This window comes from Rhinoraja longicauda, chromosome 13 (assembly GCF_053455715.1).
Source record: "Rhinoraja longicauda isolate Sanriku21f chromosome 13, sRhiLon1.1, whole genome shotgun sequence".
NCBI classification, from domain to species: domain Eukaryota; kingdom Metazoa; phylum Chordata; class Chondrichthyes; order Rajiformes; family Arhynchobatidae; genus Rhinoraja; species Rhinoraja longicauda.
In genome coordinates this window covers 43,497,044-43,523,887 of record NC_135965.1, presented here as the reverse complement: position 1 = coordinate 43,523,887, position 26,844 = coordinate 43,497,044, and the positions used below count along the sequence as shown (strand labels likewise).

The following is a 26,844-nucleotide window of genomic DNA, read 5'->3' as shown; positions in this document are numbered from 1 at the left end:
AAGGTACCATGCTTTAATGACTACCGTCCAGTGGCTCTGACATTCACCATCATAAGGCTGGTTATGGCACTTATTAACGCCAACCTCCCAGAAAGCTTTGGTCCACTGCAAATTGCCTGCCATCACAACAGGTCCATAGCAGACTATATCTCCCCTGGCCTTACAATCATCTCTGAAACATTTGTATAACACGAATACCCACGCCAGACTCCTATTACTGATTATATCTCCACCTTAAATTCCATAAATCCACCCCAACTCTTTTCCAAACTCCTGGACCTAGTGCTCAGCACTCCCCTCTGCAAGTGGATCCTCCGCTTACTGAAATACTTGTATTCCTGATATCCTAAGTAGGGAGACTGAACGTGTATACAATGTTCCAGCAGCAGTCTCACCAGAGAACTATATAAATGGTTTAATATTCAAATCTTCTTGCGGGAAAAGCCAATGTACTTTGTGCTTAAGAGAGACACAAAATGCTGGAGTACCTCTGCGGGCCAGGCAGCATCTCCCCAGAAAAGGAGATGTTTCGGGTCAGAACCCTTCTTCAGAGTATTTGCCTTCCTTATTTCTTGCTGTTACCTGCATGTTACCTTTCAATAACTTTCAATAGTTCATGTACAAGGACATACAAACCCCTCTGATCACCAACAACTTTGACCAAATAAACTCTCCCCAATAAAAATATTTTATTTTTCTACTTTATTCGACCAGAGTGAATAACCTAACATTTTTCCACATTGTTGTCATCTGCCATGTCTTTGTGTACCCTCTTAGCCTGCCTTCTTCCCACTGAAACCCATCTACGTCTTCTTCAAAGGTGATATTGGCAGCCAAAATGTTCTCATCAGCAAACTAACGTATTGTGCTCACTATAAGAAATTTCCATTTGAACAGTTAGGTCCATTGCATGTGGAAACAAGGAACTGTACATGTTGGTTCTTCATTCAGAAGGAAGGGTCCAGAACATCGCTGAAGTCTCACCTGTTCAGTACTGCCTTCAACCACTGAAGGTCACCTCACCTTCTGTCTCCTTTCTCTGTTCGTTTACATATTTACTTATTTATCTATTTATTCATTTCCCTATGTTCTCTAAATCTCTGTAAAGCGTCTTTGAGTATATGAAAAGCGCTATATAAATAAAATGCATTATTATTATTATTATAAAGGCTCCCGACTCAAAACATCATCTGTCCATCCAGAGATGCTTCCTGACCCATTGGGTTACTCCAGCACTTAGTGTCCAGGTCCATAGCAACATGGGTGACTGACTCAGTTATATGGAGATGGGTTGGACAGGACGCAAGACCTATAATGAGAGGTGATTCAGGCGTTATTGGTGAAAATAGGCACTTATGTATGACATGATACAAGGCTGATCTGTTAGCTCCCCAGTGTCAGTATCAAGGGTGCTGCTGATTGGCTTCAAACCATTTTGATGGAAAGGATGTTTATACAACTTCAGTTTGTGGTCCATATATGACCTAAGCAGAAAGGATGAGCATCTGCAGGTAGGTCACAAGGCGCAATGAATGAGAATAAAATAAAGTGAACAACAAAGGTGGTAATCACCAGCTTACGAACAATTTCATCAGTCAATACTGCTGAAACCTAATAGCGCAAATAAATATGTAGCTGATGAAATGATCCAGTGGAGATGGATTTGCCTTTCTGAGGCATTGGGAGTGATTATGGGGGAGCTTGTATGAGTACAAACCAAATGGGTTGCTTTTCAACAGTGCCGGGGCCAACATTATTATGGGGAGGCTTGCTGTTACCAATTAGATCTACATTAGCTTGACAACAGGAAGGAAATCTGTCAAAAAATTGAGACAGGGAGAGAGAAAATTACATGCAGAAATGGTTTAGTGACCAAATCTAGAAGGTAGAGAAATTAGTTTGGAAGGCAGAAGCAACAAAAGCCAGGGAAAAAGAAAGAAAATATTTTTTGGCAGACATGTAGGCAAGTTTCTGAGAAGTGTAAAAATAACAAGGGAGTAGTAGCAGGGGATATCAGACACTCTAATGTTAGTTGGGAGAGTAAATGGAATGGAAGGTGCAAGATTCTTGAAATTATTTCCATAACTTTTTTTAATCGGTATGTAGCAAGCCCAAGAAGAGAGGGGGTGGTAATGGATGTGGTTTTAGAGAATTAAACTGAAAAAGTGGAAAGAATAGCGGTGAGAAAGCATTTTGGAAACTCTGGAGCTAATCTAGATAGATTTGGCATTGCTGTGTAGGAGGAAAAGATATACAAGCAGAGAAAACTACAAATTGGGTTAAGACCAATTTCATAAGCTTGCGATCAAATTTAGGGGGTTTAGAGATGCAGAATGGAAACAGGCCCTTCGGCCCAACGAGTCCATACAAATCATCATTCGCCCTCACACTAGTTCTATGTTACTTCACTCACATCCACTCCGTACAGACTAAGAATTTTCCAGGGGTGCTCTGGTTTCCTCCCACACTCCAAAAAAGTACAGGTTTGTGGGGTAGACACAAAATGCTGGAGTAACTCAGCAGGTCAGGGAGCATCTCTGGATACATGACGTTTCTGTCAATATGGTAAGTTTGACGAAGAGTATCGACCAGAAGCGTCACCTACCCATTTTCTCCAGAGATGCTGCCTGACCCGCTGAGTTACTCCAGCAAGATGCAGACACAAAATGCTGAAGTAAATCAGACTGTGGAATCACCCTGAGAGTTGTGAATCTGTGGAATTCTCTGCCACAGAAGGCAGTGGAGGCCAATTCACTGGATGCATTCAATTGAGAGTTGGATGTAGCTCTTCGGGCTAACGGAAACAAGGCAGGGATATGGGGAAAAAGCAGGAACGGGGTACTGATTTTGGATGATCAGCCATGATCATATTGAATGGCGGTGCTGGCTCGACTCCTGCACCTATTTTCTTTCTATGGGACTGGCCACAACTCTAGAGAGAAGGAATGGGTGACGTTTCGGGCCGAGATCCTTCTCAGGTTTGTGTCTATCTTCGGTATAAACCAGCATCTGCAGTTCCTGCCTACACTTCTTGTCACAGGTACCTAGGTGCAGTGAAATTCTTTGCTTTGCACTCCCAAGACGTACAGGTTTGTAGGTTAATTGGCTTCGGTAAAATTGTAAATTGTCCCTAGTGCTCGTTAGTGTACGAGGTGATCACTAGTCGGCACGGACTCGGTGGGCCGAAGAGCCTGTTTCCACGCTGTATTTCTAAAGCCTGAAGTAAGTAAAGACATTTAGTTGCACTCCGGCAGCAACTCACTCACGACATGGCTGCGGGCGGGCACGTAGTTATCTGACGGGCGGGCGGGCGCTGAGGTGATCTGAGGCGGGTTGGGCTGGGTGGCCGAGCCGCAGCGCCCCCTCCCGGCCGGGATGACTGGTCGCACCCACTCCTGAGCGCCGCAAAAGGCACCGTGCGTACGCTGAGCTGAGCCGAGACGGGGTGGGGCTGTGAGGCCGTGCCGCAGCGCCCCCTCTCGGTCAGGATGACCCCACAGTCCCCGTCCCGCGACGTCACCGGGCGGGCGCGACCCAATCAGCGGCGGCCTTACTGCGAGTTGCCGTCTGTGGCGAGAGCGAGGCCGAGCGTTTTACCGGCATTTTGCCTCATTCCTCAGAAATCGAAGTAGGGAGGAGGCGAGAGGGGAGGAGAGAAAGAGGCGGCGAGAAAGAGGCGGCGAGAAAGAGGCGGCGGCTGCCGGGGAGCCAGCGGTCGGCCCGGCCTTTTATTTAATTGTTAGCGATCGCGAAGGAGCCGCGGTTAGTTTTCCCTCCCCCCGCCCTGTCCCTCGCAGGCGTTCGGCGATGGCGGACAACGACAAGCAGCGGCTGAAGAATTTCAAGAACAAAGGGCGGGATTTGGAGGTGAAGGAGGTTTTTTTTTCCTTCTTATTGTTCCTTCTTGTGGTGTTTTTGTTGCGGTGCCGCAACAATCCGTATCCGTAACAATCCGTGAGTAATCAGAGAGCCGGGGCCTGCCTGAGGCCTAATGGAGCCGCCAGGCGTGAGTGAGCAAAGGCACGTTCACAAGCCCGAAGATATGTCAAAAAAGTATCCCCATTTGCTTCTTAGCCAACAAACCCTTGTTATCTCCATTTACAAGTCACAATTTCCCCGTAATCTGAAAGTTTTGACACATTTTCCCGAAGCTTTATTCAAATAACTCTTCAGTGTATGCTAATGGTGGGCAGGCACGGTGAATACTTTAACAAAATCTGCTGGTGAGTCATATTTGACACAAGTAACGCATTTTAGGAATGCAAGCCAAATTGTAGAGTGAACACCCCTAGGTCAACAATTCCCACCCGGATGCTTAAACTATTTCAAGTATAAAATGGAACGAAGCAGAAGATGGGGCGTGTAAATTCTCAGCCAAATATGTTCAGCTCAAAGAATATTATCGCTTGTGGAAAGTGAAGCTGATTGTAAGGCAATCTAACTGTACACTTTATGAAAATGTGGAATATTCTGAATAAATGTGAGAATAGAAATTGCCTAAAAGACTAATTGATAAACTTTAACGCGTTAAGGTACCTTTACAGAGCTAAATGCAAATAATGCAGTAGTACTTTGATCAGTGTTTTGAGATGAGATTCCAGTCTTAATCATGTTCTTGTTTGAACAACCAAGTCATGTTGACAATCGAAGAATGTATTCTGTAATGACTGCTGTTTAGTTGGGACTTATTTTGAGGGTGCTGCCACATACAATCTTCATGTATGTCACAGATTATCAAATCAGTTCCTTGTAAAAACAAGTATACAATGAGCAATATCCTGTGAGTACGGTATTACAAGAATTCTGATTTTAGAATGGTTTCATCCTTTTCATTTTCCATTAACACAAATAAGACCAATTAATGTCATTGTCATTAAAGTTTTTAAGCTATGTACACATCATATTTTCACTTTGAGAGGATGACATCTGATGTAAGTAAAATGTGAATAGTTGACATGTAAGGCATTTTAAACAATAACATTTTTCTACCTTGAATCTTTTTAAACTTCATTGTAAAGGACTAATAACTTGATACTTCAGTGGTGTTGAGCTAATGCTGAAAGCATTATATTGTGCAAAGGAATATTTTAAAATTTTAACTGTTAAAAATAATCTTAGTTTTGATCACATAATAGAAGCATTAGACTGTCTGCAAACTTAGAACTATAAGTTCTGAACTTTCCATAGTAAAATATTTTGGTGGTATAGATTTTAGAGGGATGTGCTCTCAAACTTTACAGCTCCTTTCATTGCAGATGGGAAAGTATGTTTCTAATTCGTTGATACCAATACCAATGAACAATTAGATGAGTTAAACTATTTTATAACGGTTCATGTCCTCCGATCATAGGAAATTGAGGGAAAATGTGTCAATCATTATTATACAGCATTTAGCTGTGTAACCTGCTACTGGAACCACAGGAAGAATGGAAGATAATGATTGATGTTCCTTGAAACACAGCTTGTATTTGTCTTACAGTTGTTTCTCAACTAAAGCAAACACAAGTTGTATTTGTTGAAATTATGATCCACAGGTTGAGTATGCAGGGTGTTTCAACTGGTGGGTCACCACAACAAAACAACTTGGACTAATAGTAGGGGACGTTTACTAGGAAAAAAATATACCTCAAGGTGTATCACAGGATTGTAATTGGATAAAAATGAATAGAGTAAAAGAAAACGATCTTATGAGAAGGCTAATGACTTAAAGCCTAATCACAAAAGCAGTTTTCAGGAGAAAAATGGTGGGTGATAGGAAACTATCAGAGTTTTATATTGTATTTTATTGCAACCAGCAGAATATTAAAGGGAAGATAAGATGTGGGACACTTAGAGGCTTTTTGGGTAGAGAAAGTTACAGAAGGAGGAAAAGAATGTAATATAGATGAGAATTTGAAGCATTAGTGGACAGGGAAGATGGGTGACCGTTTCATGCGCACAGCTGTACATTTCCTTGCATTTATTCGGCTTGTGAATGCGGGAAGTTCATTTCATACAGGCAATAAAATGCCAAAAGACTGATAAACATTTTTTTCAACTTTATGCATGGTTGGATCATCATGGAGAATTCATTTTAAACTAATGGGTAATTCGGTAGGTTTAGGTTAGCCAGGTTATCTGGGTCTAAAAGAAATTGTAGTAAAAACTGAAAATGATGGAAATTCTCAGCAGGTCGGGTAACAGTTGAAGTTTTAGTTTGACTCATCAGAATTGAAATATCAAATTTGTTTCTCTGTCCACAAATGCTGACTGACCTGCTAAGTACCGTATTATGGCCGTTTGGGTTGCAGAAACATTCCCTAACAGTGTTCACAAATCACTATCCAAAAATTGGAGTTGTAGAATAAAATTTGATCTCACCAAATTTATATCTAAAAGAGTAAATAGATTGACTTTTAAAAAAAAATAACGAGTTTCTTGACATATATGCAGGTGATGCGACTTTACGTGATTGAAAGTCGCGATATGTTTGATTTATTTTTAATAGGAACACGCCTTCACCCCAACGCAGGGATTGTGGGAATCACCTGAATTTCCAGCATTTGTAGGTTTTCTAAAATATCATGCTTTGTTAACTTTTGCTGTCACCTGATTGCATTAAAGTTTACATTGTGCTGTGGGACTTAAATAATACAATCTCACATATGCAGTGTTGATGTTGGGAATGTAATCATTACATTAAATTTTACTGTTTTACTATTACATTTGGAGATGATGGATGAGTTCATGGGTAATTGTATCATCTAAATGTAGAGTTGAAGATGAGGTGGCTGGCATTACAGACCTTCGTTAACATTATGCATTGGTCCTTTGTTGATAATTCAATTTTAGTAGAGGTCTAAAATAAACTAAAATAAAACTGGAGATACTCAGCAGATTGGGCAACATCTCTGTCCAGAGAATTAAACCCCTTTATTTGAAACTTCAGAAAATAAATTTAAGCCAAAGATTTCCTTGAGAGATCAGATGATTTGGCAGTTGAGTAGTTATCTTGTATATTTATTTAAGCAATGGGCATGTTTCTACTTAGAATATCCAATGTTTATAATAGTCATTAATGTTCGTTGCAAGTGGTGGTTGGGGGACGAACAACGACATATACTTGATTCTGCTTTTGGGTATGTTTAGAGTACATCCCAATACAGTTGTCTAATTCATACCATATGTGTTTGAATGAAGCTGCCGTTATATTGTATATATTTTTTCATTCTGGGTTTCAGTAACTAAATTAGGTTCTTCAAAACAACAATTTTGTTAAACCTTAACTCCATTAAGATGGAATAATCAATTCCATAAATAAAGTGAGGGTGAGTTTTAATTAATGCTGAATTTAATTGTTGACAATCCTAACTGAAGAATGTGTACATGTGTCAAGATTCCATTGGTGTCTTAAGGTCAGTTATGATTTAAATAGGAAATTTCATCTTCTCAAAATTACTAACTGATCCTGCTGATTGGTATTCTTTCCCATCTTTCTCACTTCACTTTTAAGTGGAGGAAACATTGGAATGAGAAGAATATAAATTGCAGAGTATGCCACATTTTGAAAAATGTCAGTTGATCTAAATACTCCATATTCTTTCAAGTTTTATAAACCCTTTCCAATGAGTCTTTTAACTAACGCACTGCACAAGCACAATGGCTACAGTTTCTGATTGAGATAGACAAAAGGACCTTTAATGGGCAAGTCTTTGTTCAGTTAAATGTTTTTTTTAAATTAGTACTCGGGTCCCTGGGTTAAGCAAGGATTCCATTCCCAAGAACTGTAAACTCAATTTTCCATAACTTTGAAAGGAAAATTTCTCCCCAAGATCGAATTAAAAATCTTTATCCTCCACGGCTTTTGGGGACTGGTTTACAAAGAGTATATGAAGGTCAGCGTAGACAGGAGATGTTACCAGCAAGGGAACTGTGACAGATATTTGTCTGAATGTACCCCAGGCGGAGTGACTAATCAGCGAGAAAACTATTGGGCGTGTAAAAAGTGTGCCCTAAAGAGAAGTAATGTATTACAGGTTATGGGTTTTGTAATGTTTGATCTTACCCGAAGGAGAATTTGGAGAAGGCATTGGCATTTTATATGGATGATCTCTGCGTTGTTCCGGGAGAAGGTTTGCACTGCACATGAGAGCAGAGTCTGGGAGAATCTGCGTAAAGACGGGTCTTCTGTAGTCTGGCACATCCTGTGTATACTGTATTTGTGTTATGGGGTTAAATGTGATGATGTAGTTGCAATTTCTAACATGAAGTTAAAATAGTTACAGAAAGAACCATGTTCAATCTTGTGAAAGTAATAAATATAGGGGAAATTAGTATGTTCTGGTATTCTGCCAACCCTTCTAATCAACCCTGGGAGCATTAGATGGTAGAGACGATAGGCCACATTATCTTTCTACTCTTGGCCAGAAATATTTCTCTAATGCTAATATAAACAAGGAAGGCAAGAAAAATAAAACCTTAAATTAGGTCATGGCTTTTCGTAATTGGCTGAAACAAAGAGTAGTTCCTTTAATGGATTATCGGTGCCTACCATGTCATGGGATGGAAATATCTGGTTGTGGACCATACTTCCATTTAAGTACTAAATGTTTGTACCTTTTGAATGTTCAATGCTAAATCACTGCTGTTTTCTGTTTTGCATCTTGTGGTGATATGGTGGGGGAAGCATCTTGCAGCAATGTGGGCCACTGGAGGTGTGGGGAGGAAAGGAGGGCAGAAGACCATACAAAGACATGCATGGCTGAATGATGGATTTCATAACCGAAGCAATGGAGCTTGCTAGAACTTGTGAAATTATGAAAGTTGTGCTTGGAAGATATTGGTGTTAGAACATTGGCTGGTATGGATATTGTTTAAACATTTAAATTCAGAAGTACCAGGGATGGACTTGCAGTTGAACTCCCAACTTGTGTTTAACAGAATTGCTGAGCTGAGGAATGGGCAGATAACATTGCAGTTCAAGCAGCAAAAAGGAGCCCAAGCATTACCAGGATTTGTTTTTCCAATTATTGCTGTCAATGAGAGAGAACTAAAATCTGAAAAGAGAATTATATTGGCAAAGTTGGAAAACATTGTTAAATTAGAAATGACCTCACCTGATAAGATGAAACTACATGGGGTTGGGGTAGTGGTTGTGTTAAGTAAGTTGGCATGGAAATAGAAGTGGCTGAATATAAAGTGTTTTCTTAATCACAGTCATCATTCTGTGCCAACAAATGGATTTAGTTCTATCGCTTACAATTTTCTCGAATCATAGACTTGCATTTGGGGAAAGTCCTACTTAAAATATGACCGCACTTGTCATGCAGTGACATGTTAAGACAATTAAATAGAAAGATTTGTTTCCATATCTTTGGAATGCAAAGCTAACAGGAATGCTGATTTTAATACTTAGAAACATAGAAAATATGGTGGCGCAGCGGTAGAGTTGCTGCCTTACAGTGAATGCAGCGCCGGAGACCCGGATTCGATCCCGACTACAGGTGCTGTCTATACGGAGTTTGTATGTTGTCCCCGTGACCTGCGTGGGTTTTCGCCGAGATCTTCGGTTTCATCCCACACTCGAAAGACGTACAGGTTTGTAGGTTAATTGGCTTGGTAAATGTAAAAATTGTCCCTAGTGGGTATAGGATAGTGTTAATGTACGGGGATCGCTGGTTGGCGCAGACCCGGTGGGCCGAAGGGCCTGTTTCTGCGCTGTATCTCTAAACTAAAATAGGTGCAAGAGGAGGCCATTCGGCCCTTTGAGCGAGCACCACCATTCATTGTGATCATGGCTGATCATCCACAATCAGTAACCCGTGCCTGCCTTCTCCCCATGCCCCTTGATTCTGCTAGCCCCATGAGCTCTATCTAACTCTTTTAAATTCATCCAGTGAATTGGCCTCCACTGCTTTCTGTGGCAGAGAATTCCACAAATTCACAACTTCACTATACTGGAATACTGGAAGGCACGCTACTCCTGGTGTGAGCTCACCAGGAGGATAGTAAAAATGCTTAAGCTTTTCAAAAACATTCTTAAAAATTGTAACATTCTCAGAAATTCATGGCATTTGGTGACCTGTATCTGATCCTAATGGAGCAGGAACATTCAGGCAAGCAAGGAGAACTGCTTTTCCTCATCACGCAAAAGGGAAAATGCTGGAAGGAACACACTACCTCTTCTAGTAAACAGTATGTATTGCCTCCTGTGGAGGGTCTGCTGGTATCATGTCCTCAGAACTGGTGGAATCAAGTCATCCTGGCCTCTCATCAATACTCCTTGGATAGCATATTCCAAACCCAAGACCTCCATCTACAAGGACAAGGACAGCAAAAGCATGGGAACACCACTACATAGAAGTTGTCCTCCAAGCCACACACCATCCTGACCTGGAAATCCATTGCTGTTCCTTTGCTGCCACTTAGTTAAAATCCTGGAATGCTCGCCCTCACAACAATTGTGGATATATTCACACCTCGTGGACTTCAGCAGTTCAGGAAGGTGGCTCACCACAACCTTCTTAAGGGCTATCAGCGTTGGGTAATTAAAACCTGGCTCAGCCTACAAAGCCCACATCCCTTGAAAAACTTCTTCAAAAAGGCACTGGCAAAGAAGTTGCTAAGTACAGACAAAGACTGTTTCACCAAACAATTGCACTCTATCTGCTAGGGTATGCTGGAGCTGCCAGTTGCAAGACATTATGTATTTTGCAGCACCTACTATTTGAGTAGTCTATAACTCAGTGGAATGAATTCTATAATTTCAGGAAATCCTTTCTCCCTTTTGATCTATTCCTTTATTACAGTCCACCGTCTGCAGCCCCTTCTTCAGTTATTACTTCCAGCTTTCATCTCCATTCTCCTCTTGACCATCTGACTCAACTGACAATCACCCCTCCTTGCCTGGATCCACCAATCACATTCCAACTCTTATCCCAAACTATCCCCTCACCACCATCAACCAGCTATCTCCCTTTACTCCAGTCTTGAAGAAGGATGCTGAACTAAAACTTTGTCCATCCACTTCCCTGCACATAGACTGCTTGACCCTCTGAGTTCCTCTCGCGGATTTTTTTAACGTATTGGAGTTTTACGATATCCTTGCAATACTTATTCCCAGTGGAAGATGGTTTGGCTCAATAAGCTATGTCATTACAAGCAAAATGCTTTATACAATTATTTGTTTGGTATTGATTTTGATAGGTCAGTATGAATGTGAATTGATTGGTTTCATTGTGAAGTAAGTCATTCTCTTATTTGGAAGATGAGTATTAAACTGCATGTAAATACATGAAAAAATCTTACGACTTTTATGAATGTCTTGCATTTCTGGAATCTGCTTCGGATTTCAAGTCATTAATAGTTAAGCTCAGTCTTACGGACATTGGAAACCCTCTGCCCTCATGTGGTCCCCATACCACATCTAATAATTTAGACAGAGTGGGTTTGTTGATAACTGCTTCAGCATCAAACTATCTTGTTTAAATTGTCCTGTACAGAGTATTTTTAGTTTTCTTCCACTGGGACCAAAACCTGGGACATTCGGATGTGCTTTAGTCAGGACTGCATGTGTGATTCATTTAACACACACCAATTAAAGAAATGTCCATTAGTTTTATTGCTTTGTGATTACAAATGCCTCTGCTATTCAGATTAATACTTGAACACTTATTTTCATTTAGTGATCATAATGCTGTGTACCACTGTTCTGGAATGTAAAAACATGATTAAAATAAGATTGCAATTTGTTATCAAGCTGATGAAAATAATTAATATTTAATGTTTTATTTCCCTTAGTCTATGAGAAGACAAAGAAATGAGGTGGTTGTAGAACTAAGAAAGGTAAGAATTCCTATTCAAACAGTTACAAAATAAAAAATAAATAACAGTCGAGTTTATCTGTTGACTTTTTTGAAAGTAGTTGTAAAAGCGGCAGCCATAAATTACATGAAGTCATCTTGAAGCACTCATTTGGTCAAGTGCAAGATAACTTATAGAATATTAATATTGCTTGCTATTTCTCATTTCTATGTAAGTTGGTATTACATATAAGATCTTAATTTTTGTTTGTATTGAATATTGCAATTGAAGTCCCTACTTCCCAACTGAACAAAATATTTATATTCTTACAGAATAAGAGGGATGAACATTTATTAAAGAGAAGAAATGTACCTCAAGAAGATGCTTGTGAAGACTCTGACCTTGATGGTGACATCAGAGTGGTAAATACTTTCACTATTGTATAAATACTTAATAGCATTTAATGTTCTAATATTGTTACATAATGCTGGTAATAACTGAACACTGCTCCCAAACCTTTCTCTTTGGAAACAATGCCATCATATTTTTATTATTGCCCACTTTGGGTCAGTTGATCAGTTTTAGAAGTAATGTAGTAGAATTAATGCACTTATTAGCACATTCAGAAATAGAGAGGAGAATGAATTATTGTGCTCAGATTATTTTTAATAGAATTTTTGTATTGCCAATGGAACAATATTCCTACCTAACACTCTACTGGCAATTGTATTTAATTTTATTTCAGAATTTGTGTAACAATATTTACAATAAAGCAGTGTTTTAATTGGAGCAAATTTTTCATGGGAATAATATCAATTAAACAGCTTGACATTGGGGGCATTTTTATAATTAACATCAATTTTTCTCATTTAATTTAAAGGCTTGCATTTCAATTTAATAATGCTAATGACAAACAAGGGTGCCATCGTCTAGTTTTGACAGTGAGGTCAATCTTTGCTCATTGGTTCAGTTCTCTAAAATGTGTATATTATTCCATTTATTATCCCTTTGGGTGATGCACTAGTTTTGTCAATGCCCGTTGGTAAAGTTACACACTTGATTGTAAGCTGTTGGGTTCTCAAAATTTATCCTCCAGGCAGAATATGTCCATTTCATTCTGTACGTTTAAATAATGTAGAGGTTTTCTAATTTTCTAATTGATTAAGAGGGATTTTTGCATATGCTTTATTATATGGCAATTTAAATGTTTGCTAAATCTGGTGAAGCAGTTTATTTCATATAATTGGTATCTTAACTGCAGTAACCTTTTAATGTGATTTAAAAACTAACATTTTTGTTTACTCTGCAGCAAAATACATCGCTGGAAGCAATTGTTCAGGTAACTAAGTTGGACTTGTATTTTAAGTTCATTTTGTGATAACTGAGTCTGTACTAACTGTGATAATGTTGTCAAACAGAATGCTTCCAGTGACAACCAGGGGCTTCAGCTCAGTGCAGTACAAGCTGCTAGGTGAGAATTTCACTTTCTAAACTTAGTAACATATGATGGTTCAAAATACAAATAACTTGCATCCCTGGAAAAAGTGCTGGTTCATTTTTCATTTGAATTTCTTTACTATTTGTTACCAAGATTGTGTGGATTGAAGAATAGAATGCAAGTGCCAACGATTTATTACTTTATTTGCTTGGCAATCATTGAATGAGCATATTTTTTTCCATTTAATCATTGGTAAGATTATCACACGCAAGTCTATTATTTAGCAATCATTCTTTCCTTTCCCTACTTGTGAGGAGGAGCTAAATCATCACAAGCGGTCAAGGTATCCTATTTGATTGTGAGCTGAGGTTTATGACCACATACTCTTCATCACAAATCTGTTTCACCTGGATAACATTTTCTGACCTTATCTCAGCTTAATTGCTCTTTAATTGACCTCATTCATTTTTGTGCTTTTTAAGACATGATGGTTGTTTTGTTCTCCTGGGTAAGTTGCAACTTTACACCCTGCATAAATATTATCCTGAATTCTGCTAACCATGAACCAGCATGTAATGTTCAACTTGGCCATCATCCTCTGTATTAGTTGATTAAACGTGGCTCCTGGCTTATGATGCTCTTGCAATTTTAATCTTTATTTTTATGTCTTTCCATCACTTCCTATAACTTTCCAGCCATACAATCGTCAGAACTCGATACACCATCAGTTTGTGTTCTTTACTTTACGGATGCAGCTATAAAATCTGATGCCTTTGTATTCAGCTGCAATATTCATTTGTACAATTCTTCAACACCATCTTGCCTATTTAAGTTACACATTTATTTAGTAAAGGTCTCACTTGCCTGACTTGATGTATTTTTTTTCATATTGCACTTGAACGTACAGTGGGATGTTATAACATACTTTGAAGGTGCTGCATTTAAAATGCAGTTAAACACCATGTTTTTTCTTCCAACAGGAAGTTGCTATCAAGTGATCGCAATCCACCAATAGATGATTTAATAAACTCTGGCATTTTACCAATTCTCGTGCATTGTCTAGAACGAGATGACAAGTGAGTTTTCAATGTGACTACTTTTTTACTTAAATTAGAATTAAATGTTTTGAATATTTATGTAGTTAAAAGAAATAGCAAAACAGCTTTTCTCCCAATGCCAAATTAAACTATTTAAAAAACAATGTGAAATGACTTACTAGTTATTAGTAATTTGCAGTGTTTTCTTTATAGTCCTTCATTGCAGTTTGAAGCGGCATGGGCTTTAACCAATATTGCTTCTGGCACCTCGGAACAAACACAGGCTGTGGTTAAATCAAGTGAGTGTTGCTGCTTTTTTTTCCCTGAACGCTATTTTTTTTTTAATGCTTAATTTTCCTTTTATAATTGCACTGTTATTCTTAAAATAAAATTGCAGAAATGTTTAAATCTTTAAAGCCTACAGTTTAAAGATTAGATATTAAATTTCATTTGGAATATTGTGGACACTTTTATTTTGCAATTTGTGCTTGATGTGGTAGTCTTACATATCACGTTCAAATATTTGAGTAAATGCAGAATTTCTTGTTCTTTGTTGAGAAAAGTGACTTTTTCATAGATGAGCATGGTAAGCCCCATCAATGCATTTTAATTTGAGTTTGTCTGATTCTGAAATCGTTAATTGAAATATAGCTTAAAACAAACACAAAGAACACTATAACATGTTCTACACAATCTGGCTATCCTCTCATGTACTGAAATGCACATTTTACTAAATCTTGATTCACTTTATTTTGCTTGTTAGATGCTGTTCCTCTGTTTTTAAGACTGCTACACTCTCCACATCAGAATGTGTGCGAACAAGCTGTTTGGGCTTTAGGAAACATCATAGGTATGTTTTGTTGCTTTGAATTATTTATTTTGATTCTCGCAGAATTTTTCTTGAATTATTAGTGGATTTATAACTGATCATGCAGCATTTCAGCTGTAGGAGTAAATGTGGGTTTTTTTTTTGTCTGCGGTCCTTTCTGTAACACTTGTGGATGGACAAAAGCTTTAAAAAAACTACACCATGGTGTTGCTTTAAAATGTTTACATTTTTAATTTACATTTTGCAGTATTATATTGTGATCCACAGTTGTACCAGAAATAACTAGATTTGTGTTGGGGTATTTTACTTTTAAGAAGAATGAATATGATTTGGATGCCCTGTTTCAAGGGTGTATCTGGAATGGCTTGAGTGTGAATGTTTTATGTTTAAAGTGCATCCATGGTATTTTGGTGTAATAGAGGCGCCTCTCGTTTTATGCGTTTTTTAAATAGCTTGTTCATTTAATACTACAGCTTGATTTACGTCCTGGTATGTTTGGAATAAGGCGCTCAAATTTACTTTTGACTGCATAGTTTAATTTGCATGTTTTTTGAATTATGTGCTGCTTTTCAAGCATGTAACCCCTGTGTAAAATACAAGTTGCCTGTACTCAGTGCTGCATTGTCAGAACTGATGTACTTAACTGAAGTGTTAAATCGCTGCCATTCACATATTAAGGTGGATGTGGGAGGTGGGATATAAAACAGGTTTTAAAGTGTTGGCCAACATTTCATTATTCAATTGGCATTGATGAAACTGATGAACTGCTTATCCATCTCATTGTTCTATGCAAACAGGGTGCTATTTGCTATCAAATTCAACTGACTATACATCAAAAAGTGAAGATATAAATGTGTCTTTTCTCTGAAAAATGATGTTGCTTTTTGATGTGAATTGAGCTTTGTCTAATAAAACTGAAATTAATCTATATTCCTTAATTCTTGCAAACAGGGGATGGTCCTCAATGCAGAGATTATGTCATTAGCCTTGGAGTTGTGAAGCCTTTGCTTTCTTTCATTAGTCCATCAATCCCCATTACCTTTCTTCGAAATGTCACTTGGGTGATGGTCAATCTCTGCCGTCACAAGGATCCGCCCCCACCAATGGAAACAATTCAGGAGGTATGTTTAGCTTTGATTTTTCATGATTTAAAATGTATGTGCTGCATCTTTGGAAAGATAAAATTGATACTAACCTTGACTTGATTAAACTGTCTTCTTAGATTCTTCCAGCCTTGTGTGTGCTCATCCACCACACAGATGTTAATGTAAGTATTATCCTAAATTCAAGAGTGTAGCTTGTACACCTTTTTTGAAAAACTCTTCCACATCTTCATGCTGCTCTCTTTGGTAATATCAAGAAACTTTCCCAACACTTCGAAAGCAGATTGTGGCAGTGTGATTTTTTTCTCTCTCTCTCCTCGCTTCTCCAATTGTTGCTTTCTTTGTTCACCTCTAGTTGCTAGTCAGTCTCTGCACCTTGAACTTTGGTGTTCATTGTGCTTCCCACCAAAACATTTCTTGAATTACATTGTTTTGATACCTGTATTTTCTGTCACTCGCTTTGTATTCCATTCATTATTCTCCTTGGTAGAGACTCAAAGCATTGTAGCAATGTTCATGTCCTTTATACACAGCTTTCTATTTCCTCCAGAAGTGCTTACAATCCAACTATTTTTGTTTGAGTTTAGACAAATTGAAGGATTAAGATTTCTCTTTCCCATGCCCACTTATTTCTCTAATATCTTGCTCTCCCATCTCTGTGATCTCTTTCACCTCCCACATCTCTTAAACTCTGCCAGCAACTCTCCTTTCCCATCCCTCCCCTTGTCTGCTGGTTTCATTGTTTCCTTTTGTGTATAAGCTATTGTCGTGAATGTTTTTGTTAATGAACAAAACACCTGCGAGATAGGAATTTACCTGCTGCTTGTAGAGAATGTTTTCGGAAACAGTAGGATTTTTGTATAATCTGTAATGGGAAAGGTAGGTGCAAAGTGTATTTGAAACATTGTTTGGTTATTTCATAATGCAGACAAACTGTCTGAAAGGGATCAAATTATTAATGTTATTCATGATTATATATTTCTGCTCTAATTATTTCTGCTTTAAATATTTGGTATGTTAATGTTAAAATGTAAGGAGATTTATTGGATGTAGTTTAGCATATTTTCTTTACGTTAAATTATGAAATAAACTGAGGGTTTGATTGAAAGTTTGACATTACTCGGATATTTCAATGTTTGTTGTTAATTTCAGATTTTAGTAGACACTGTTTGGGCCCTATCCTACCTAACAGATGCAGGAAATGAGCAGATTCAGATGGTTATTGACTCTGGAATTGTCCCTCATTTGGTGCCCCTTCTCAGCCATCAAGAAGTCAAAGTTCAGGTGAGAATTTATCCTCCTGATTTTAAACTCAATCTGGACTTTTCAAATTTTTGCGATGTTATGTATCTAAACTTTAGAGATGTTAAAATTTAATGTTATACAAAATAAAATGGACAATTTAAATTTGGGACCATGTCCTAGCACATTTAAGATGTGTCAGTACTTGGAATTAGTTTTAGTAGGATTTTTTGAGTTCCTTTCAAATCTAAATAATATCCAGGTGGAATTAAGGGTTGTGCTGAAGATTGCAGAATTTAACAGCAGTTGCCCAATTTATTTTGTGCCTTCTGTGACTCAAATGTCTTATGGTACATGATATGTCACCGATTGGCGTGAGGTTCTATGGATTATACCCAGTGGGTTGTTCAAATTCTGTCCAATTTTCTTGGTACAATTGCACCAGTAATAAAAAATGCAATATTCACTTCCCAGTAATAACATTTTTCATGTTCTAATCAGTTTAACCTCAAGTTTAAGTAATCACAGTCATAGAATAAAGCCACATGACTTTAATTGTCCACTGGTTGCAGGTCGTGTGTACTGAGGTAGAATAAACCAACTGATTAAAAGTAAGAGTGATGCTCAGTCAGTTGAATGGTTCATGGCAATTCTTGCTTTAGTTATGAATCAATTATGATCAATGACCCTGTTTCATTGTACTGATTTGTGAGAAATTCAATGTTTAGTTTAATATTAATGAGTTTGTTGTACACTTTGAGTACAACTTCAGAACTGGCAGATTGTATAAATTATTCTCGGGGGGGGGGGGATTTTGCTAATTAAACAGAATATCTATGTGTCATTTGAGTCTGACATAATAAAATTGGTATGCTTGCAGTTCTCATCTCGTGTACCAAGATACATTAAGATGTGTCCATTTTGCCTTGAATGCTTGAATAAAATTAACTTATTTTTAAATTGAGTACTTTTGATAAGATAACATTGCTAGTGAATTCAGGCAGCTATTTGCTTTAATGGCTAGGTAATGTATTTATGTAAATTTGTTTGTGGCCATCTAGAATTGCCAAGAGAAATTGTTCTCTTTGGTGTTAAAGAAAACTGCAGGCATTTTTGTAATTTAACAAAATACCGATATTTGTCTAGACTGCAGCTTTGCGAGCCGTGGGAAATATTGTAACTGGTACTGATGAGCAGACCCAAGTAGTCCTGAACTGTGAAGCTCTTTCTCATTTCCCAGGATTGCTAACGCATCCTAAAGAAAAAATCAATAAGGTAAAGGAATTTAGAAATATATTCTGCCTCTCGTATGAATTTTGTTCTTCAGTTTAAAACATATTTGATAACAATTGGAGATTCTGTTGGAAATGATGAAATGCTAATTACTGGCACTGTTTGTTTGTCTTGGGGCTGGGATGTTTTTAATATGGGAATCTCTTAATGGTAAGGTACAGATATTGTGATAGTTATGTAGAAAATTTCTATTCTAATATTTTATTGGTAAAATGCCTGGTGTAATGTAATGAAGCATTAGAGGGGAAAAAAAGCTGTGTGTGTGTGTATATGCGCGCATGTGTGTCTGTTTTGGGGTTGGCTGGCACTATGGATCTGATTTCATTTGTGAACATCAGTGCTGAAACTGAAGTGCATCTGAAGGCAATCACATTCAGTTTAAGAGGCTTTATGGTGTGATTTTGCTGATGATTAAGCCTCAAAATGTCCATTTGCCAGCTAGGGTATGCCAGAATTGTTGATATGGTGACATTGTTTTGTCTGAACTGATCCAACAGAATAGCATCAAAATTAAATATATATTTTCTCATATGATCTTGAATATGGGTTTTGGGTAGTTTTGCAGGTACTCTGTGTAATAGCTTCAGTAATGATTCTGTTAGTATGCTTAAAATAAAAGATTGTCTAGACATTTCAAAGTGAACAGAATTGCTAAATGTTATTTGGAAATAAATAATAAATGTGTAAATGTGCTAATACTTGACTTTCCTTCTGCCAACCAATTACTACAGGAGGCAGTCTGGTTCTTATCCAACATCACAGCTGGGAATCAGCAGCAAGTACAAGCAGTGATAGATGCAAATCTCGTGCCTATGATTATACACCTCTTGGATAAGGTGAGAGGATGCACTTGATTTTAAAATTCCACTTATTTAGTGCTTTACTGTTAAGATTTTTCAAACTGCTTTATAAAGTGTAATTTTATTGAATTTTGCAGAACCTGTTCAATTTGGTATACAAAGAATTTTAGATTCGCTTCCATTGTAAAATCAGTGAATCATATATGTAATGGCTGTAGAGTACAATATTACCAACGTGATAATAGTTTAAAAAGATTTCTATGTATAATAGTCCGAGATGCTTTGGATTATAAAATAATTCCATGGTTTCTGGAAAGTTGTCTGTTGAGCTTCATTACTCCACAGTGGATTCAATTCAAGCCTTTCTGTTACTCTTCCTTAGGGTGACTTTGGTACTCAGAAAGAAGCTGCTTGGGCAATAAGTAATCTAACTATCAGTGGCAGGAAAGAGCAGGTGGGTAAAACTATTCGAGTTCAAGTAAAACATGCTTGTTAAACTTGAATAAGCTAATTATTTTTCAAGTCTTGTGTTATGTTGTTAAGAAGTCTTAGTTTGCAATTTTATTGGAATTTGTAAATGTTTTGTCATTACTGTTTTGCAAAAGATGCATGATGTGAAACTAACTAAGTTATTTTTCATTAGGTTGCATACCTGATCCAACAAAAAGTAGTCCCTCCATTCTGTAACCTGTTAACAGTGAAAGACTCGCAGGTGGTACAAGTGGTATTGGATGGGTTAAGTAATATCCTCAAGATGGCAGATGATGAGGCAGAAACAATAGCTAGTCTGATTGAAGAATGTGGTGGTAAGACTGACATAATCCTCTAATCAAGTCTGCTATGCAAGCATAAATAAATCCAGATTTTCCAGATAGAGCTATTTCCGTCAATTAATGTTGTGTTACAGTGGATGAGAAATCAATTGAGGGAGAGGGGATTTCTGTGTTGATTAAAAATGGCCTCTGACAAATTAGCAACTGAGAGACTGGTTTGCTAAATAGAATATATAGACTGTCTGTATTATTGTTTGATAGGTTTCATCTCCAATCAAATTGCACATCGTTAACCTCTTAAATAATTGTTTCAAGTTCTAAATGTAACTTTTAAACCCTGTTTTACATCATTTGGTCACAGAAAGCAAGAAGTTGTGGTTCTTGTGGCCACATGTGGATGATCCTAACTAGTTGAGATAATTTTGGATGGTGAAAGGCTTGCAGGGGAGACAAGTGCTCAGTTCATATTTAATCAATGCCTTAAAAATGGCTTTATGTTAAACAGCAATTGAACACTAAAACTCATTACTAATAATGCAAAGAGAATCTTGTGTGGAAATACTGTGCATGATATTAGGAATATGCCTTATTATTTAGGATTGAAATAGCTTGATGAAGCTAAATAATTCCCTTCCCTGTCTGTAATAAAATAGCCTTGCTGAAGTAGCTGGGCCCAGCAGTAACACCATGTTGCATATTGCCATTAATTTTGCCCATTGTTATCTTGCCTCTGGTGCTCAGATTCCTGAATATAATCCCGGCTTGCATTGTTGACAGAAAAATCTGATTATAAAATGGAAGGAAGGTATGGGGAAATTCAACAGCAAGGTCCACCTAACCATTTGCAAACTAGAGAGCGAAGCATCTATGGATGGTAACATGACTAGTTACGGACAGCAACCAGCATGATGTTGAGGAAAGATTATTTTGAGTGATGGTCTTTGGGCATGAAAGCTCTGCATGTTTATTTGGTTTATTCTTTAATAATACACATATGATGAGGTGCTAGGAATCTGTTTGCTTCAGAGTAGTGGAAATATGTTAATTAACTGGGAAATGAATTGAAGTACTGGGATAACGAGTAAATTGATATATGCCATATCATGGGTTTATGAAATTGGCACTTAAAAGCATTTTCATTTGTAAAGATTGCAACGCATCCAAATTATTTTTGGTCATTAAGAGAATCTATTGTGATAATATTGGAGATTGAATAAACCTTATCTGGGAGAGCAGAAACTCTTTTTAAAAATAAAAGCCACTCTATATTTTGTACAATTTAAAAGAGCCACGAGGGTTTGGGATTATGTATCCTCAAAAGGTCAGGGGCTCTAACAAGGTAGTATTGAAGTTTCAGTTCCGATTGTGCTTGAGACTGTAGGAAGGCTGGAAATGTGCATTTTCTAACCCATTTAGACACCAGAATGCTTTACAGGTAGAAGTTGTTTGTTGCATTTAATTATTATTTTTTGCTTCATAAGATTGGCATATAAGTTATAATTTATAAAAGAGGTGGGGTTTGCATGATATTTCTGGATATTGGTGTGTAGCCTGTAATTTGTTTGTCATATGCTGCATGACTGTACTCCCAAAATTCAAATCTTGTAGCTGTTTCTATCCTTGGAGGTAATCATAAAATTGCCTCCTTTAATAATATTTAACTGTTGAAAATGACAAATATACAACTATCTTTTCTCTTCAGGTTTAGAAAAGATTGAACAGTTACAACACCATGAAAATGAGGACATCTATAAATTGGCATATGAGATCATTGATCAGTATTTCTCAACAGATGATGTAAGTTGACAAACACCACATATTAAATTAGTACCATCTAGTCCACAGATCGTTTCCTATATGAAGGTGTTGTGTATTGCTCTCTATTAGTCTTTATAATTTTGGCATGTTGAGTGTTTTGTCATGATTTACAATATGCAAACATCTTTACTTGAAATCTTATCTCAATGCATCGTTTTGATGTCATGATCTGTCTTTCTGAATAATATGCAAAAATGAGACAAATTGTGGGAAAATGTACTTGGGTTGGAAGGTGAATGTCAACAAGATGGTTCATTTGATTTTAAAGTTGAAATGTACTGGGAAGACTGAAGATGTAGAATTCAATGTTGAGTCGTGGGAACTGCAGCATACCTAATTAGAAAATAAGCTGCTATTGCTTGTTTGTGTTGGGATTTTTTATAAGAATACACATAGCTGAAGACAGTGAGGCTAGAATGAGACAGAGGGAGAAATAAAGTGATGGAAAACAGGAAACTCTGGTTTAGGATTACTCGTCCAAACTGAAGGGAGGTGTCATAAGTTTATAGGAGAAGAATTAGGCCATTTGGCCCATCAAGTCTACTCCGCCATTCAAACATGGCTGATCTATCATTCTCTCTTAACCCCATTCTTCTGCTTTCTCCCCATAACATGTACTAATCAAAATCTATATATTTCTGCCTTAAAAATATCTATTGACTTGACCTCCACAGCCTTCTGTGACAATGAATTCCACAGATTCACTAACCTCTGACTTTCTGCTCCCATTTTTGGAAAATGGTGGTTGTAATTAAGGTTATAATCTAGGCTTTCTTTAAAACGCAATTCACTCTGAGTAAAAGTAACATTGAGCTACAAAGTTTAGGTATGATTTACTTGATTTTAGTCTGGTAGTATTACCATCGTCCCTCAGTGTAGGAAAAAGTGAGTTGAAAATTGGCAATCCCCTCGCTTTGCAGAGAATATTTGAAGAGGTTAGAGAAGGATGCTAGACTGGTAGGGGTTGAAAACTGAATAGCTCTCCTTGGTGAAGGGAAGATTTAAAAAAATGATGCGTGAAGGCTTTATGGAGTAGAAACTACTTTTTACAAGTGCCAATTTGTGATAATTGGGAAATGAATAGAGACATGTTTTACTTGGTGAATTATGACATGAAGCACTTATTTTGGAAACATGTGATCTGCATCCGCCAAGTATTCATTGGAATGAGAAATATCAACAAACCTCATCAGAATTAATCAAGATAAAATTAACACTAGATCTCTTGAGGAAATAGCACTCTTGGGGTGCAAGGTTTACAAACAATTATATTCAGTGGAGACTCTTTGACGGAGTGGTGCAGTAATGAATGTTGCCGCCTTGTAGCTCCAGAGATTGTTGTGTTGTCTCTGGAGATAGATTGCTTCTCTCTAATTGTACCGGTTTTCCCTAGGTGGAAACTGATTGCACAGCAATTTCCGAATTTTGTTTTTGATGGTAGTTGAGCACTTAGGGAAAGAACTTGGTAAAGCATGACAAATTGGCACTTGTAAAAAGCAGTTTCTCTTTGAACAGCTTGCATAGTTGAGGTGGTCTGGATGGTCTCGACTCTGTCATTAAAGTTTATTGTGGGTACTTGTTTCATATCACATGGAGTTGAAATTAGCCTGTTGGATATCCTAATTGCCAGATTGCTGTTTCATCTATATTTTAATCCCATCACAGTAGCCAATAGTCCACTGTTGTCTTCATCAGGGTGGTGAGTATGGAATGAGCTGCCATAGGTGTTTGAGATGGGTACGATCACATTTAAAATACTTTTGGAAAGGAACATGGATAGGAAAGATTTAGAGGGATGTGGGCCAAATGTGAGCAAATGGGATTGGCTTGGATGTGGCATTTTGGTCGCCATGGACATGTTGGGCTCAAAGTCCTATTTCCATGCTATATGATTATGATCTTGGTATCTGAAATATCCTAAGGGCCACATGCCCTCTCAGATGAATGGAATTTCAGAGATTAATGATGAATTGTGTTTATTTTCAACTTTCTTGCCCAAGGAAAACTTTCTTTCAGAGATTTGCATGTCATTAATTTTACCAGGTTAATCTCGAGGGGATGTTGCTCTTCATTCCAGTGAATAATTGGATGCAATCATGCAGAATACTTGCTGCTTTGTATTCTTTAGCTTTAAGCATGCTTGCATTTTCCTCCCATCATCTAATATTTGTTTTCTGCTGTCTTAGATTTATTTTTTCACTTTTCCTTTTAAGATTGATGAAGATCCTGCCTTGGTTCCCGAAGCAATTCAAGGTGGGACATTTGGGTTCAATTCATCCACCAATGTTCCAGCAGAAGGCTTCCAATTCTAGAAAGGTGTAATTCCTGGAGCAAGTGAAGTAATGCAGCACTGAAGGAAGGTTTAATCGATCATGCTTGGCTCATATGGGGTCCACTGCTGCATTAAATAGGAGAGCTGTTTTGCAGATTGCGTTTGGTATCCGAGAAAAGCCCAAATGAAGTCAAGCTGGCGAGTGGGTGCGAGTGCGCGTGAGAATGGTAAATTGTTATAAAATTTCACAGTGAATGCTATTTAGGTTGTTTAAAGAAAGGGGGCTGAAAGTCAAAGAGTGGTCAATGTCTACAAAGTACCTAAACCAAGATCAAATTCAGTTATCTAAAATTAGAAGAATGAAGCACAAGATACTTCAAACTTCATAAACCAAGAAAGGGACATCGACCAAGTCAGAAGACCGAGTCAAGGCCTTGCTATGAAGCACTGTGTGAATGGACCCACTGTATGAATGTCTGGACTCAGTGCTGTGGAGCCAGGTTCATTACTTGAAATCTTGGGCTCTGTATTCGCTCATGAAAATAAACTCCTCATCACGGAGTTGTGTGTGGAAGAGAGTAGTGTATGGGCGTGATGTTGTATGTGAACGCATGCAAACTTGATTGCCTTCAAGCGGCTAATGAATAAACCCAGAAAAACACCAAAATGAGTTTGTTTTTATTAATATTTAACATACACTGGAGAAGTTAACCAATTTAGCAGCAGTGCATTGTATAATTTATCTGTAGCAATTTGGATTAAATCTTGCAGCATAAGTATTTTGCTTGTTTTATTTCCACCTTGGCTATTCTATTTTTTTAATGTTTATAAAACTTATGTACTTGTAGTTATGAATTGTTCCTCACTTACCAACTGCAACAGTTAAAATAAATGCTGTGAGTTGCTTTCCATATAAATCACGAATACAATAATAACGTAACAATTGTAATGGTAGTAAGCTGCTCACATGCACAATTTTTGCAGAGGAGAAAATAGAACATGTACATGCTCTGCTGCTTAATAAACTGAAAAGTTGCCATAATTTAAATCCAGGAAACTTCAAACACATGCAGTATTGTGAAGCCTATCAATGTTAGTCATAACTTAGATAAATGAAGTTGACTAAGAAAATCAAATGACATGCACCTATTAATTGATGGCTACTTCTGATTTATTTTAGCTATTTTTAGTTAGTTCCTGTGTAGAATATAGCACAGAACCTTTTGGGGTAAATGCTGTTCATGAACATTTGTTTCATATTTTCCTGTAATTTTTCTTAATTAAAATATTTTGGTTGTGACTAGTTGGTGCTTATTTTCTGCTAAAGGGGGTTGTTGACAGAAGTGTGCGTAGATCATCTAATCAGATGTAAAATTACCCTTGACATGTTTGATATTTTTAGGTTCATTTTCAAAATTAGGTAAAGTAGCCATGAACCATCTGAGCCACTTTAAAAAGAGTATATTTCGGCAAACATGCTTACCAGCAATACAAGTTTAATTTAAAAAAAGAATCTAAGGTAGATGTTACCTTGTCAAGATTCACTCATACCAAATTTGGTCTAATAATTGATTAGTTGTTAAAATGCTTCCCCTCTTGGTAAAATGGCTCATTGTAGGAAATTATGTGCCTTCATCCTTAGAGCACGTGTTGCATGAACAAGTGTTGCTGTATTTAAAACCTATGGTAATGGTCACTGACGAGAACTGTGAAAAATTACCTGATTCCTATTTTGTGTTTTTAAATTTTGGACTATTGTAGACTGGATTAATATGTAGTTGTGATTTATTTTGTAAATTAGTTGGTTTACCCATTAAGCATTCTTTGTCGTCCATACACGCGCTTTGAAAGCTGGACAAAAATTGGTATAGGCAGAAAATTAGCTTGCTTACACTGTTTTCCATTAGATTGCAGGCTAACCTGTTTTAGAGAAAATAAACTTTGAAATGATTTTGTGTGGCCTGATATTCCATTGTAATGTTTTGTTATATAGGAATGGACATAGCTGAGTTGTTCAGTGTTGATAAATCTCTGAAAAGACATGTAAGTCTTTCAGTCACGATTATGTCTGTGAAACACTAAATTTCATCATACATTTTGATTCCTTCTGTTGTGTTCTATCCTAAGGAATAGCTGAACACCATCTCCTTGGAGATTCAGGGATATGGAGAGAAAGAATGTTGAGAAATTTCTTGTTGCTAACTTTGTTGGGTTAACCTTGTATTCTTGGAAAGAGTCCCTCACTCTCTGAGCGTGCATTTTTACCCATGTCCGTTGTGAGGTATTCCCACAAGAAATTGTAATTTTTCAGCGCTCATTTTCAATCGTGACTTTGGTCTAGAATTGACCTATCTGATCTGAGATTTAGATTATTATTAAACCAGCAACACCCATGCTAAACCTGCATGCCCTGCTGCATGTAGGGTTATTTGGAAGCCACCATTTGCAAGTACTGTCC

The 26,844-nt window shown here is 37.5% G+C and overlaps 1 protein-coding gene across 1 annotated transcript; it reads left to right on the top strand.

Moving 5' to 3' along the window:
- The first annotated feature begins 3,510 nt into the window (after positions 1-3,510).
- Positions 3,511-26,342, top strand: kpna4 (karyopherin alpha 4 (importin alpha 3)). Its single transcript, XM_078410872.1, has 17 exons — positions 3,511-3,867; positions 11,779-11,823; positions 12,114-12,203; positions 13,091-13,120; positions 13,200-13,252; positions 14,200-14,295; positions 14,470-14,555; positions 15,020-15,106; positions 16,037-16,206; positions 16,308-16,352; positions 17,341-17,472; positions 18,577-18,705; positions 19,455-19,559; positions 19,906-19,977; positions 20,167-20,329; positions 21,999-22,093; positions 24,328-26,342. The coding sequence occupies exons 1-17, from the start codon at positions 3,808-3,810 to the stop codon at positions 24,424-24,426; spliced, it is 1,557 nt and encodes a 518-aa protein (XP_078266998.1). The 5' UTR covers positions 3,511-3,807; the 3' UTR covers positions 24,427-26,342.
- Positions 26,343-26,844: the final 502 nt, after the last annotated feature.